The sequence below is a fragment of the Podarcis liolepis genome (assembly GCF_965112155.1).
Source record: "Podarcis liolepis genome assembly, chromosome: 8".
In the NCBI taxonomy this organism is placed as follows: domain Eukaryota; kingdom Metazoa; phylum Chordata; class Lepidosauria; order Squamata; family Lacertidae; genus Podarcis; species Podarcis liolepis.
Genome location: NC_139560.1, coordinates 34,724,238 through 34,740,404, shown reverse-complemented (window position 1 = coordinate 34,740,404; position 16,167 = coordinate 34,724,238). Strand labels below are relative to the sequence as shown.

Genomic DNA, 16,167 nt, shown 5'->3' with positions numbered 1-16,167 from the left:
CTGGCCATTCAAGAAAGTGGAAGAACATCACGCCTATATTCCAGGGTGCGGAATACAAACACGCGCAAAGTACCCACAGAGTGACCAGGCCAGACTCAACTAGGTCCGCCTAAAAAGAAGCAGGCTGTTATTGCCCTCCGTTTCCAACAACATTGCCTAGCTAGCCTTTGATTGTGCCGTTTGCACTCGCCCCGCGACGAAGTGATAGCAAAAAAAAAGAAAAGCAAAAGCATGTTTCTCCGAGCATGCACAGAGCGCCTGCCCTTCGCTGCTGTTGCAACCACGCGCAACTCTCAAAACACCTGATGTTAAAAGGATTTAAAGGAGGCACTTTAAAGGAGTGCTAAAGGAGTAGCACTTAGCACCTTTCCTTTCCAGGAGACAAAACCCCCTTAAGGCGCTGTTCTACTGAGCTACAGGTTTTAGGCCGGGTTTCCTCTTGGCGACAAGCACCAGAGGGAGCTGTTCGTGCGCGGCAGCCCCGTCCCCTCTCCGGCCGTTAGGCTGGCTCCTCCCCGAGAAGGCGGAGGGCTGGAGCGACTTCGGCGGAGCGGCGAGGCGAGGCGACGGGAGGCGCTGCCGTAGCAGCTGTTTGACAACCCGCCGGCGGCTGGGCCTCTACGGAGAGAGAGGTGCGTTTCGGGCGGGTTCCGAGCGGCTGCAGCTCCAAAGACCTCGGACGAGAGAGAGAGGCGCGCACCCGTCCGGTAAGTTGGGTCGCTCTCTGGAGAGGGTTGGGAAGTGCGCGCAAAGAAGAGCGCATCCCACTTCCCCGGGGGTGGAATATTCGCCCTAAGTAGACGAGGGTGAGGAAGGGGCGTCTTGGCGCGCGCGGGGTGCTGAGGGAAGTCCCCGCATGCATCCTTTAAGAGTTTGGGGGGAGTTTGGGGCTCTCCTCGAGGGGCTTCGCTCGGGTAGGGGGGAGTTTTTGTGCGCGCAAAATCCTCCTTTTTTTTTTGGGTGGGGGGAATGTTGCACCTTGAAGTCTTATTCCTCGGACTGGGAGTTGTGCCTTTCTGTAGAGGAGCGCAGACTGCGCGGGTCCAGGAGTGCGGAGAGGCCCCGGGTTTTGTTGTAATCTGGTTGCCTAACAACGCCGTATAGCTTCTTAAAGAGACCGACGCCCTGGGCAGGCGTGGAAGCTACAGTTGCTCTTCTCTTCCGAGCCCACCCTTTCTTTCCCCAACCTCCCCTATCCTATGACTCCCTTTGTTGATGCCTGGAGATAGGGAAGGTTTCTGCTCTCGGGTATCTGTGGCGCCTTAACCATTTCGCATGGATGTGAAGAAGGGCTTCAAAGACGAAAATATGTAAAGTTACCAGCCCATGAATGAACAGCATCTGTTCAAGGGACTCTTCTTATGGACGGTCAAGACAGTTTTGTCATAAGCGTCTAGCTTTATGAATACCTCCCAAAATACATACAATGTGATTGTAAGTATGTTTACTCAAAAGCAAATGCGGCCCAGTGCAATGGTACTTACTAATAAGTGTACAAGGGATTGTAACTTTAGTATTAAGGAATGGCTAGTGGTAGTGTGAAACGTTTCAAAAGCATTAAAGCCAACAAATAATATATCTGAAAGCCAGTGATCATTTCCACCATTTAGTGAATAGAAGTCTGTTTCATTTACAAACTGGTTTGCTAGTGAATCTGTTAGTCAGACTATTGCATATAGATTTCTTCAATGAGTGGTTTTGAGGCAATCTCGGTTCATTGTTATGGGCTGCAATAAATAGCTGTGAAAGGTGGCTTCTTGGCCTTAGTAACAAATAGAGGTTTTTACCAAGTAAAATTTGAGGTTGGGATGCATTTCCAATATATTCAGCACCAGTCTAGAAACAGGTGGGCCACTTGTTGAGTGTGCAGTGCAGGCTTTATAAATTTTGCTGCAGAGGGCAAAAGACTGCACTGCTGCTGCCTCAGTTGAATTCAGTAGGGCTGACGTATGAACTGCCATGATTAATTTACCTGGAAGTAAGCCCCATTGAATGCTTGCTTCTGAGTAGACATGACTCAGGACAGAATGATATTTGCTGCCACCTGGGGCATATCCTCTAGCTCCAGCACTGCAGGTGTGTTAAATAATACTGGCATAGTTGGATCATTATCTTCTGAAGCCACAGCTCCCTCTTTTTGTGATATCACTGCCAAAGCAATGGTCTAGTAAATGAGGCTTTCCCTGTGGTGACATTGGTGGAACTAACTGTAGAAATCTCTTAAAGGATATCTGATTCCCACTCTCATTGACCATGCAGGCTGCTCTTTCAGTGACCTGACTGGACTGGTGAAAAAGCAGGTTGACCTTTTGTCACTAGCATGGTTTATTTAGTGCATTTTTACTCTGCTGTTCAGCCAAAAAGGCTTCCAAGAGTAGTTTACATATTATCAAAAAATAAGTTTTGTAATCTAAAATACATGACACAAAAATGAAAAAAGGATGGGGAGGAAAGAGGTGGGTAAAGCACTCAGACACCAAAGTTAAATAGCAGTTTTTATAGTGACCAGCTGGAATGAAAACAGTTCCAGGATTGAGGAGCCTGACAGAACTGACCTTTCAGTAGAATGCTGATGGATTGGCCCTGCTTGACAACTGCTGCAACCTATTGGAGTGGTTGCTCTTTGGCGATCACCTCCACCTTGTTGTCGAGTCTGGTTTACATTAGGCAGGTGGTTGGTGAAGTTCAAGGGTAGATACTCAACTGGCACTGATGCTGAACAACTGAGCAGCAGGGGTTCTGTTCAAAGAACTCGACAGTGTTTGTGGCGATGAAGAGCTCTGCTGTTGCCATTTTTGTAACAGTACCATCTGACAAGGTATTTCTGGTAAATCCAGGCCATCTCTGTTTGAAGGTCAAGTTCTCTCTGTGGTTCACTGTTACTTGCTTGCCATATACCGTACTTTGACAACAATTCTGCAGTTTCATTTTGAAGTGCTGCACAAGAGGTTCCAATACGTATAACCATCATACTGCTGCAGGGAGACAGGAGAGGAGTTCTGACCTTTCGTTGTAGAATCTTTTCCCACTGGGGGCTCATGAGGAAACTCTTACGCTGTGCTTTAGCCAAACTTCTTCCTTTGCAGGGATTACAATTATTCTGTGAACCGCCCTGAGACCCCCAGGTATAGGGCGGTATATAATTAAATAAATAATAATAACTTGGTGTGAATACTAGGACCAAACTATAAGATTGGCTTTATGTATTGTCTGATGCTAATTGGCATTGAGATCTCAAACGGCTGCTTGGCTTGTGAGGGGAGAATAATTGAAAATTTTGTCTCTCACTGATAAATTTGTAAACATATGCTTACTTATTTACAGCATTTTTATACTGCACATTAATAAGTTACCTGCATGGTAGACATTTTTTTAGCATATAATATCTAGACATATGAACTTAACAAGTTAAAATAACTGTTTTCTGCAGCACTTTGACCTGAACTTATGAATGTTTGATCATGAGCTGATGGACAGGTCTCCAGAGGCTGGTTCACAGCACAGCAGAAAATAGCAGGCAAAATAGGTCAGCTGATGTCAAGTGATTTAATTAGTATTGTATATTTATGACAACAAACACTTCCATCAATTTAAGAATATCCATTTTTTCAGCTGTGTTTGTTATTTCTTCAAAACCAGGGGTCTGCAACCCGCGGCTCTGGAGCCGCATGTGGCTCTTTTACACCTTTGCCGCAGCTCCGGGGCGGATACTAGCGAGGGGAGGAGGCGCATTGTGTGCCCCGACACTCCCCACTGTGGCGGGCGCTGTACTGGCTGTGACGTCGCATGGGGGCAGTGTGTGTGTTAGTCACACACTGTCCCAACGTCACCTTCCCGCCCGCCCGCTACATTGTAAGGGGCATGTACGCTGGTCACTGCATTGAAAGAGGGCATGTACGCTGGTCACTGTTTTGAAGGGGAGTGAAGAACACACACACACACACAAAGGTAACTTGTTAATTTAACGTTTATTTCTATGAGGAGGAGTAATTCTGAGGGGTCAAACAAAGAAATAATAAAAAAGTGACAAAAAAGTTATTTTTACAATGATGAGTTTTGCGGCTCCCAGTTTTTTTTCTCTTCGGAAATGGGTCCAAGTGGCTGTTTTTGTCTTAAAGGTTGCAGACCCCTGTTCTAAACCAATATGCTCATGATTCTGTGCAATCTCATGGAAGAGTGGGCCATTTTTACTGTTCAAAGCTACATATTAAGGCACTACCTTTATTAGGCCAACCATAATGTCACAAAAGTGTGTAAACTTTCAAGTTCCCCAGAATTCTTCCATTGGCTAGATTATGAAAAAAAGGAGAGGGGGAAAGGCTGTTATTCAAGCCATCTTTGTCTGCACCTGATAGAGTCTTAAATGTGGGAGGAGGTAGCAAACATTCAAATGAGACCCTTTCAGGTGTTTTGCTTGTATCAGGTTTCAACCCAGGCCTTCTGGGAAGGAGAAAACACATTAATGATTGAGTCTCCATTTCTGCAAATGCACAACCACCCCTTGATGCTTAGTTTTGCTGCCATCCTTTGGTGAAACACACACGTTCCTCTGGTAGGTAGAGAATAATAATAAAAATGCAGTCATTATATAAAAATTGGTAGAGATAAAATATAGCTGCTGTGCTAGGTGAAAAAGTCAACAAAACCCAAATTGGGTAGCTTTACCCAGTGGCTGGAGGGAATTCTTCCATTAATAATAAAATACCATCTTCAGGTGCTATAAAATCCTTTCCCTCTAGTTTAGGATCCTGGCTAATTTTTTTTCCATGTTACAAAAAACAAACAAACAAGCCAAGGTTAACTGTTATGCCATAAGGGAAAACTCCACAATATATATTAAGGCAGTGCCTTTATTGAGCCAACCAAAATGTTATAAAGGCCTGTGGAATTATAAATCATGGTACAGATGGGAATGTGTAACTGCCAATTTCCACATGTAATTGTTGGAATAATTTGAACATAGTGAATTAGAAGCTCAATAATGATGCACGATGCTAGATGTGTATTGTTAAAAATAATTACTCTAGTGTATGTGATGGGAAGCAGAAGGAAGGGTTAGAAGCTAGTTGGTACCTCCATCAATGAGGGAAATAATGGTAAAGGATATCCTTGCTTATACTGCCTCTGGATTATAGTTTTGGAGTGCCTGGAAAAATGATTGTGCTGGGCTGCTGTTAAGATCTTCTGCTTGCCACACTTCAGTGTGGTTTTGTTTTAAGCAATCTTGTTTGGGCAGACCTCTTGTCAGCTTGTCCCGTTGACTATTCAGAAAACACATGTGCGGTTTGCTTGTGTTGTAAGACTGCAGTAAGATCTTGAAAAGAATAGATAATAAAAAGAGGTTGTATTTTTTTTCCTGTCTCATTTGCACGTTTCTGATGATCTCTGAGTAATTCAAAGTTCTTAATAAAGTAGTTCTTAGAAAAATGAATTTCTGTTGTTGAAGGTTGCATCTGATGGATCAATAACTCTATATCACTTCCAAAATTGAAAAAATGATGCCTGAGGACCTAGACCAGTTCCTTGAAGAACAAAAAGCAAAGTTGGCACAAGACAAAGCAAAGCTTGACAATGATCCACCTTACATGGAAATGCAGGTAGGAAATTGATACTTTATTTTAAAAAAATGGATGAAGAATATTATGACTGTGCTCCTGTATGTAAAACAATTCTGGAAGATAGTGTTTTCACCAGTGTCAATCCCTCTTTAGAAAATGCTAGGGAAATTCTGAAGTCCCTCTGTTGCATTGCCATGCAACCTACAAAGTAAAACAAGGTTGTCAAACCTCTGGCTCTCCAGATGTTATTGGACTCTGACTCCCATCAACCTCAGCTAGCATGGCCAACTGTCATGGATGGTGCGTTATAGTCTAGGGCCACAGGTGCCACATCCCTGAACTAAATACAGTGGTACCTTGCTTCTCGAACACCTTGGTACTCAAACAACTTGGAACCCAAAAAATGCAAACCCAGAAGTAAGTGTTCCAGTTTGCAAAAAAAATTCAGAAGCCGAACGTGCTCCCTTTTGAGTGTTACGCTTCCGATTTGAGTGCCACATTTCCATTTTCAGTGTTACGCTGAGGTCTGTCTGTTTTTGATATTTATTTTGTGTTTTTGTGGCTTTTTTTGTTTTGTTTCTGTGACTGTGTGGAACCCAGTTCAGCTACTGATTGATTGATTGATTGTGTGACTACAGTACAATGTTTATTGCTTTCATTTTATGGATCAATGGTCTTGTTAGATAGTAAAAATCATGTTAAAGTGCTGTTTTAGGGGTTGTTTTTAAAAGTCTGGAACGGATTCATCGATTTTGCATTATTTTCTATGGGAAAGCATGCCTTGGTTTTGGAACGGACTTCCGGAATGGATTAGAGAACTAAGGTACTACTGTAATGTTATTATAGTGACAGCATGTTAATTCTGTCTGCCTTACACTTTTTTCCCTTTTCAGAACAAAAGTGAAGAGAAGCTTTCTGAGACCAGCAAAATGCTAATAGCCATGGCTAAAGAAAACATTCCACCGAATAGTCAACAGACTAGTATACACGGTATTCGCAATTTTATTTTATTTTTAAAAAACGCTTATTGTATTACATTAAGAGAGAATATTACTGTATTTACTGTCACTTTATTTCCTAATGTAGTCCCACACCAAACTACTCAAAGTCAAATATATATAAGTGGTGGTCCAATGTGAAGCAGGGAAAGAGAACTATGCACATAGTACTATATACTCATAATAAGAAACTGCAACAGAGCTAATAATATCTTTTCTTGACACAGAGGGATTCCTGTGCAACTGGGTTGTGTTTTTGGAGAGATAGTTTCTGAGGCAATATGGCTTTACTGATACTGTGCTATGAAGCACAGTTGCATTTAGTTGTAATGGCAGGTCTTTGGGTGTCCCTTGCATAGTAACACTAAAGTATTATGGCCTGCCTTCTTACTTTGGTTGCCATTCTTTTCATAAACTGCAATAGCTGAGATTCCTTACTCAATGGATAAAATACAGTCTGAATATACCCTTAAAAGGTAAAGGGACCCCTGACCATTAGGTCCAGTTGTGACCGACTCTGGGGTTGCAGCGCTCATCTCGCTTTATTGGCCGAGGGAGCTGGCGTACAGCTTCCGGGTCATGTGGCCGGCATGACTAAGCCACTTCTGGCGAACCAGAGCAGCGCACGGAAATGCTGTTTACCTTCCCGCCGGAGTGATACCTATTTATCTGTGGTTTAACCCACAGCGCCACCCGCATCCCTGAATATACCCTTGGTGTTCAGTAAATACTTAGAGGTACATACAAAGTGGAGCATATACAGCTTTTAATATCTTTGAAATTGAGTTGTTTTTATAGTCTTCTTTCGCAGTATTAAGTTCTTTAAATTAGAAAGATTGCACTTTTCATTGGCATTGCCTCTTTCATGTGCATTACATTGCTTTCTTTAAAATATAGAAATATTCTAGCTACCTATATTGCATTTCCCAGCCTCTGCATTTTCAGGTGTCTCTTTTTCTCAGTAGCTTACTGTCTGCTTGTTTTTCCTCTGCAATTTCCATCCGCAGATGCACCAATTCCTTTTTCATTTTGGGCTTAGGGACAGATACCTCCTACAGAGGGTTCTTGCAGCAAGTTTATCGTTGCTTAGCAACACCTTTCGTCTCTCTCAGCGTGTAGCTCTATGCTGCTTAAATTTAATTTATTCTCATACATGCTGTCATGCTGCTATTTTTTGTGGCTTCCATCTGTGATCAAGCCCCCCCCCCCCCCAATCTTGGTAATGACATTTGAGCTTGCTATATAAATGTCCATGGAAATGGGTACTGAACTAATTAGAAACTAAAATCGCAGACCCTTTGTTTAGGTGAGGAAGGTAATGTTAAAGTAGACCTTTAGTTAAGTTCTGCGTTCATTCTTTCAGAAAGCAGAGTAAGAGCCATGTTGCTTCATATCAAAGCAATTGGGTTTTCCAATTCAGATAGTAGAAGTACCAGCACACTAGCTGAGGAAAACATGTCCTGTCTGCAAGTTATAACAGCAGTAGTACCTTAGATCGATACTGAGGCTGGCATTATGCATTCTCTTTCACCTGGGAAGCCCTGTCACTCAAAAGGCAGACTGAAGCTCTTTAAACAAATGGTTAGGGGCTACTCAAGGGCACACAGTACCGGCATCTCTTTTTATTGTTGCTAAAAAGCGTGGCAGTTACTGTACTGGCACTTCATGGTGTATACTAGGACCTATTTTTCTACAAAAAAAGCACTGTAAACGGTACTTAGTAATTAACTTTAGGTCCCCTTAATCATATAGATAATATTTTGTTTAAAGTTTGCAGATAAAGCCCTACAGCTGATTATGACTGTGAGAATCCCCTTCTAAGTCTTTGGGCCTTGAAGCTGTCTCCACTGTCTATCCAAGACAAGGCTACAAGATGGTCTGATCAATGACATCCAATAGCTAGATACGTAACTCGAATATGTGTGTCATGTAACAAACAGGTAACATGAGACACTGACACTTGGTGGCTAAAGATGTGGATTCGGCAGCTTTCTGTTCAAATATTGATTCTGGCACGGACTTGCTTTGTGCGGCTTTTGGCAAGTCACTCTTTGGGTGCCAGTTCTTCATCTGACCAAATGAATAAGACACTGACCTACTTTGCAGGAATGTTTGGGCAAAACACAATATATTGTGTATGTTTGGAAGTTAAAAGTTACAGATAAAGGATACTTTTGCTACTAAGAAATTGAGAGACATGAACCCAGAGATATACATCTAGGATAAAAGTATCTCCACGCTTGCTGAAAAGTGGCTACTATAAATACATGGAATTATGTATTTAGACCACAGCAGACAATGTCCTTTCAGATGGAGAAATTAAGCTAAGGAACCTGCTTCTGGGTCTGCTCTGCCTTAATGGAGGCAGCCCCCACAACAGTGGGAGATCGTTGGCGAAGGAAAAAACCCAAGGATGATTGAGGGTACTCATCCTTGCAAATTCCACCCAGGGACGGGGAATGGGCTTCACTCGCAGTTCATCTTGGTACCTGACTCTTGCTCTGGCATGGAATACAGGGGTCAGGAAGGCGCTGAGTGTAAAAGTACTTCACCTGCCGAAAACCACCACCGCCATTAAGAAGCAGAGGTTCTCCTGTTAACTAGAGCTTAATTGGAGTAAAGTACAGGTGCGTGCTAAAAGAGATGAGATCACAAACTGCAGAACAAACCAACTGCAAGGACTTTAAGGTGCAAAAGGTGTTGTAATTGAAAAATAATAAAAAATTATTATTAATCTAAGGAACCAATGAGTTATCCACTGGTTCTAACTAACACTACAATCTGATATCCATCCTGCCTTCCCTCACTTGAAATAAGAGCCATTAATATCAGCCAAAGAAAGTAGAAAGAGAGATTTGCCAGAAAATGAAATCTTACATTACATATTGACAATATTGACTGGTGGTAGGAGGGTTTGCTTAACCCATTTTCCTGCTGACACTCCCCACCCTCCTAAGCTGCTTTTCCTTCCTGCAGGAGAAAATAATCTCTGCTGTAAAAAGGCTCCTTGGTTAAAGTAGAATGGTTATATCTTTGTTCCTCCAGCACTGTCATTTGTTATGATGAAATTCTTCTGCCACATAGCTGCATATGCTATAAAAGCCAGAAAAGTTATCTTGCTCACTTCTTCCTGTCTGTAAAAATCTCCCAATGACTCAGCCGTTTGGAATTAAATTTAGTGCAAGCTGGTCCTATTTTTTCCACTTTTGAAAGACTAATAGATTTTATGGGTAAGCTTAGAAGTCTGAGAAATAGCGCTTAATCTAGTGGTACACTTTTACTGTAAATGTTCAAGTTTAGACTTATGTTGACAGTAATTTGACAGTAGGTTAAATGACATCACTATAAATGACCTTAAAATAACAATTAAGTGTTGCTCACTCTCAGAGGCCACTGAGGAAACACCATGACAGCACCAAAAATGTATGTCTTCTGTATTTATTTTTTCATCTGTAAGCTGCTGTATGTTAGGATATAAGATACATTCTGGCTACAGCTGATGGAAGTTTTAGTCCTAAAGTTCTGGAGGGCACCAGCTTGGGGTGGCTGGATCAGACTAATGGTTGTCTAGCTCTGTGTTGTATTTTCTGTCAGTGGCCAGCTGGGTGCCTATGAGAATCTCACAAGCTGGACATGATGGTGATGTTCTTCTTCTGTTTGTTCTAGCAGTTGGTATCTAATGATAAACCACCTCTGTCATTGGGAGTTCCATTTAGCGGATGTTAACACTTTTATGCCACACTTCAGCAAACTATATTAGAGGGGGAAAAGCAACTAGCATATTCTTAATGCAGGGCTTTAGCTGACAACGTAAACTAGGTACTACATGTGATGCTACTTACTAGTCAAGATGGTTCCCAGCTGCAGTTAGCTAAACATTTATTCTACAGTCTTGCCGTTGTACATATCTCTCTGCCTTTCTGTCAGCTGCAGTGATCTGTTATAGGGTTAGCTTTGGTTGAAATAGTCCTGTGATGTCACAAACAACAAACTCATGCAGAGGATGTGGCCATTTTTGTTACCACAGTATAATGTGCATTATGAGGTGCAAAAGTTAAATTGTTGCCCTGAAGTGCATTGTCATGTGCCCTCAGTTGCATAGTTTCCATGAACCAGAATAGAGATGGGGAACTTTTTGGCCTTCCATATATTGCTGTCTCCAGCCACCATGGCTAACAGTCAAGAATTATGGGGACTTTAGTCCAACAACATATGGATTACATATCTCAATCCCTGAACTCGAACTTTGTTTGATGACAGAACATGTTTAAAATTATATATAAGGTTTCAGCCTTTGAAAATACTCTGCATATACCAGTGTTGAAACATGAACTAATTTTGAGACAACTACATAGTTCACTCCTTTGGAATTATCTCAGTGATTAGCTCAGCTAATTTTTTCTTTAAAGTAATACTGCTCTTTGGTTCCTTGGAGTGTTACTGTAAGGTGTTGGTTTTTTTATGGATACAGTTAGATCAGCATACATTGATCTAATGAATTGTTTCATTGTGTTTGTAGATCATTTTCTTTCGAAATAGCATATCAACCCACACTTTCCTTCCAGATAAATACCGCATTTTTCGCCCCATAGGACGCACCGGCCCATAGGACGCACCTAGTTTTTTGGGGGGGAAATAAAAATTTTATTCCCCCCCCCCCAGGTGCGGGGCTGGGGCGGGGGAAGCCCAAGCTTCCCTCAACCCCAGAACAGGCTGCTATCTGCAAGCCGTGGGAGAGCTGCGTGAAGTCGCGCAGCTTTCCCACGGCTAGCGGAGGACTGTGCGAAACCCAAAGCTTGGGGCGTGCTGAGCTCAGCGCGCCCCAAGCTTCTGGGTGTCAGCAAGCTCTCTGCTAGCTGTGGGAGAGCTGCGTCTCCCACAGCTAGCGGATAGCTTCCTGAAGCCTGGAGAGCGAGAGGGGTCGGTGCGCACCGACCCCCCTCGCTCTCCAGGCTTCAGCGAAAGCCTGCATTCGCCCCATAGGACGCACACACATTTCCCCTTCATTTTTGGAGGGGAAAAAGTGCGTCCTATAGGGCGAAAAATACGGTATACTGTTTCACTGCTTCTTAAAAAAAAAAAAGGCAATTGAAATTTACATAGTTTAATCCGAGGTAGCTTTAATCACTCCTCTCTCACTGCTTTTTGTGGCCAGCTTCCATTGCTTCACACCTCCCAGATTTCTTTAGTGACTTTGAAAGGGGAAAACGTAAGAACATAAGAAGAGCCTACTGGATCAGGCCAATGGCCTGTCTATTCCAGCAGTCCAGTTCTCATAGTTGCCAAGCAGATGTCTATGGGAAATTCTCAAGCAGGACCCTCGCACAAGAGCTCTCTCCCCTCCCTCCTGCGGTTTCCAGCAGCTGGTATTCAGGAGCAGACTGCCTCTGACCATGGAGGCAGAGCACAGACATGGTGGCCAGTAGCCATTGACAACCTTATTCTCCATGAATGAGAATTAGGCTAAGGTTACCAGATTTTTTTCAATGAATCCTGGGACACTTTTCAACTTCAATGGATTTTGTATGGGGACAGATTTGTAAATCCGGGGACTGTCCCCGGGAAAGGGGGACGTCTGGTAACCTTAAATTAGGCATTCATCATAACCATGTGAAAAGTTGCTTTTGGCATTTTTTAAAGGACAAATAATGCTTTAGGTTTACATGTTCTGATTGATATGCTTTGGGAGTTCTGCCAGATGCATATGCACTGTGAAATAGAATCACATATGTGGCTTAAGAAATAAGTCTGATAGTATCCAACTAAGTTTCACTCAGAGTAAACCCATTGAAATTAATGAGCATGACCAAGTTGGGTTCATTAATGTTAATGTGTTTACTCTGAGTAAAATTTATTTGAATACTGCCCTTTTAAGTGTATCTCAAAAATAATATCGCAAATATACACAAGGTTGCTATTTTCATCATCCAGCTAGAGTGGCCAACCTTTAGTCACATTTTTTTTAGAAGTGCCTGTCAAGAGATAATCTTCTCAGGTTTTTCACCTTGGATAAGAACGCATCCCCTTCTTTACCTTTCTGAAGCTGCCTGCAGATAAGATTAGGAAGGGGATACATGTACTGTACTGTGGGTTCAGCTATGGAATAGGGGACAGCAAATGTCAGAACTCTTAAAAGTGTCATATGTCAGAACTCTTAAAGGCACTGTTTGGGGAGGAGCAGAGTGTACAATTGCCTTTTATGTTAGGCAAAATTATTTTGTATCATTGAACAATATATACTGTACTTTGTATTGATTAATGGGCAGGCCTTGTAGTTGGTGGTAAAGGTAAAGGTAAAGGACCCCTGAGAGTTAAGTCCAGTCGCAGACGACTCTGGGGTTGCGGCGCTCATCTCGCTTTACAGGCTGAGGGAGCTGGTGTTTTTCCGCAGACAGTTTTTCCGGGTCATGTGGCCAGCATGACTAAGCCACTTCTGGTGAAACCAGAGCAGCACACGGAAACGCCGTTTACCTTCCCGCTGGAGCAGTACCTATTTATCTACTTGCACTTTTTGGCGTGCTTTCGAACTGCTAGGTTGGCAGGAGCTGGGACTGAGGAACGGGAGCTCACCCCGTTGCGGGGATTTGAACCGCCGATTGGCAAGCCCAAGAGGCTCAGTGGTTTTAGACCACAGTGCCACCTGCATCCATAATTGGTGGTAATTCTTTTCACCTAACAAGGCCAGGCTAAATTGGAGTTTTCTTGAGAGCACAGTGCTCTGAACTTGGATTTACAAGTTCCTGATCACCAGTGAAAAGTCCTTTTGTTACATAGAAATCAAATTTGTTATCTTTGACTGCTGTCCTTGGTGTCCAGTCTGCAACACATGCACATCCACATTGTTTGCGTAGCTCATGCCTATGTTCTGAAATGCTTACTTGCAGATTATGGCTTAAGCTTGCCTCTCGGGGAAGAATATGAAAATAAAAAGCACAAATTGAAGGAGGAGCTGCGACAAGACTACAGGCGTTACCTTTCTCAGGTAAAGGACTTTATATTTGATTAAATTTCCGGTGCTGGCTGGCAAAGTGAAAAGTACATTTAAGCTGGCATTTGCTAAGAACCAGAGATATACTAATTTCTAGAATTTATTACTGCGGCTTATGTTGCACATTATTTAGTCCCAACATTGTGCTAGGTGCTGTACAGAACATAAGTGACAAGAAGCTCTTGGAATAGATTAGTGGAAGAGGGTTTTCAGGAGATTTGGTGAAGGAAAAGCAGGTGGTCTGATGAACAGGGCAAAGCTGTCTCTTGGACAAAGGGAATGACGTAGTGTTGGCAGAAGGGGAGGGGGTTAAAAAACGGAAGACTTCACTGATGGGGACCACACAGTCACTGGGTGGGGGCTTGGGGGGTGGGGAGAACCACAGCCACTGCTGCAGCATAAGTAATTGTAGGAATAGTTGTTATAAAAGGAAATGCAGAACACCTAGCATCATCGAAACAAAGAACATGCTGAGAAATACTACATAAATTGTGTGTAGACTGGTTGGAGGACTGAAACCTGCGGAAGGTGGAAGATGAAGAAGGGTTGCTGAAAAGCAACTGGAGTTGTGTGGGGCCAGGAGAGGACAATGCCTTGAAAGCAAAGGCAGTTGGGAGGACAGGTTGTTGATGCCAAAAGTGCTAGGTCAAGGAGAATGAAGCAGTTAGATTCTTAGCATAAGCTTTGAAAAGAACAATTTCAGTGCACTGAAACGTAGAGGGGATCAGAGAGCCAAATGTCAAAAAGTGCAGGCAAAAAGGATAGATTATATATCTGAGGTTACTAAATGAAGGCTGATGGGAAAACTCAGTGATTGTTTTCTCCAATTTTATACAGATTATACATATTATATACTCTCAGTAGAGATTTAAAGGTCAGCAGAGCAGATAAATGTATTTCAGAAGCATTTTAATGTACATGTTCAGAATCTGCTGCTCAAGAATCAAAAACTATTTTTCTGAAATATTTTTAAATGCACACATGCCACTCTGAAGGGTGAGTGAGACTGCAATGAAACGGATTTTGATAGGATGTTCTTTATGAATAGTCTGTTTTCCTGACTTTTAGGGTATTTCACAGACAAAAAAGAAGGTAGGGTGCTTGCATCATGCTACTTTTCAAATTAATATAACATAGTGCTTGGTTGTAAATTGCTAATGAAAAGTTTTGGGGGTGAAAATCAGTCTTTGTGCTTTGCTGTGCTCTGTGAGCTGCCTCATCACAAGATAATTATGCATAATTTCCATTAATGTCATCTTTCCACATTGTCTTTTCCTTTGATTTCACTGCTCAATTGATAGTCCTCTTCATTAGCTTTAATTTAATGAATGTTTGCTACAGAGCATGCTAATATTGAGGAATCTCTGTACCATGGAACCATCAGTTTGAGCTAATTTAAATGATTAATCTTGGAATGCTCTTAAAAAGAGGGCCTTATTATTCAATTATACCTTATTGGAATTCTATCTTGGATTTACCCGCCTACGCCAAAAAAATTCCAATAATATGGAAACATATAATAGTTATTGGCATGTAGACCAGGAACAGGCAAAAAAGAAACTGCAATCCTCTGTACACTTTCAGGAGAGTAAATCCCATTTTGTACCCTGGGACTTATTTCTGATAAAACTTGCATAAGATTGTGCTACATGTTACTCAACTTGATGGTGTCTCTTGTTATTAACTTCTCTTTTTAAAGTTAAGATACAAATGGTGTACACAAATACAGCATTTTCTGTTTGGAGCTTCAAATGATGCATTTTTAAAAAAATGCAGTAGCATGTTTTATATTTCTATTCACCAGATTCCTTGTGTGCGCAATAAAATAACCATGATTTAGGCTTTTACTATCTAATTTAGATTAAAATGAGTGGTGGAATAATAGAATACTGGGTCACAATAAGTACAGATCGTAGGACAGTACTACTCAAGTCAATTTTGGTAGTTTCATGATGATGCATTGGCCCATAGTTAGGTTACTGTGGTCAGAATAAGCAAAAAAAACACCCTGTATTTTGCTGAAATAATTGGGTTGTATAAATTGGCTCTGTCATAGAAATTATTTGAGATTAATTTAAAAGATTGTATCTAATAGTGTTGCTCAGTATGCCTTCCATCAGTGGAACAAGGAGAGAAGTAATTTTGGGCAATTTCCCAAGATTTGATTTCAGGGCCTGGGCATGGATGGAATAACAGAGGAGAAGTGAATTGGGGGGGAGAGGTGGGGAGGTTTCCCTTTTGCTGATGGAAATCTTACTGTAAACTGAATACTGTAAGTGGCACCATTGGATACAATGCATAATACATAGTAAGGCTGAACTACTTTGAAATATATATTTACTAAATGATTTGGCATTGTCTATATCAGATCAATGCATATGGTCATTGGTTTTCTTTTGTGCAGAAAAAACACCTTACATCTGGTGAAGTTGACCCATTTACTCAGGGACTATCACTTCCTATTGGTGACAGGAGGTCTGCTAAGGTAGGTGCACAAAAACTCAGTAAATATTGCATAGTGTTTGCAGCTTAATATATAGAATTTCCACACCTGTGAAAACTGAAGCTTTTGTATGATGTACCTTAGCAGGCCACCTGCAGAAGGTTTTAGTTTGATGCCGCT

General features: G+C 41.9%; 1 protein-coding gene across 30 annotated transcripts in view; it reads left to right on the top strand.

The window, feature by feature from the left end:
- CSPP1 (centrosome and spindle pole associated protein 1) overlaps positions 1–16,167 on the top strand; it is a 76,007-nt gene that overhangs the window by 19,844 nt on the left and 39,996 nt on the right. For 11 of the 30 annotated variants that reach the window (XR_014529270.1, XR_014529271.1, XM_083517541.1 and 8 more), the window contains exons 1-6: positions 569–707; positions 5,447–5,597; positions 6,452–6,548; positions 13,441–13,538; positions 14,613–14,636; positions 15,949–16,029. Coding sequence is in view for 28 of the 30 variants with exons in the window: in XM_083517541.1 (XP_083373667.1) it covers positions 5,496–5,597; positions 6,452–6,548; positions 13,441–13,538; positions 14,613–14,636; positions 15,949–16,029 (402 nt within the window). In the remaining 2 variants the exon portion in view is untranslated. Of the gene's footprint in view, positions 1–535; positions 807–1,124; positions 1,435–5,446; positions 5,598–6,451; positions 6,549–13,440; positions 13,539–14,612; positions 14,637–15,948; positions 16,030–16,167 lie in introns of those variants that run through there. The other 19 variants (XM_083517547.1, XM_083517545.1, XM_083517549.1 and 16 more) reach the window with 12 other exon arrangements.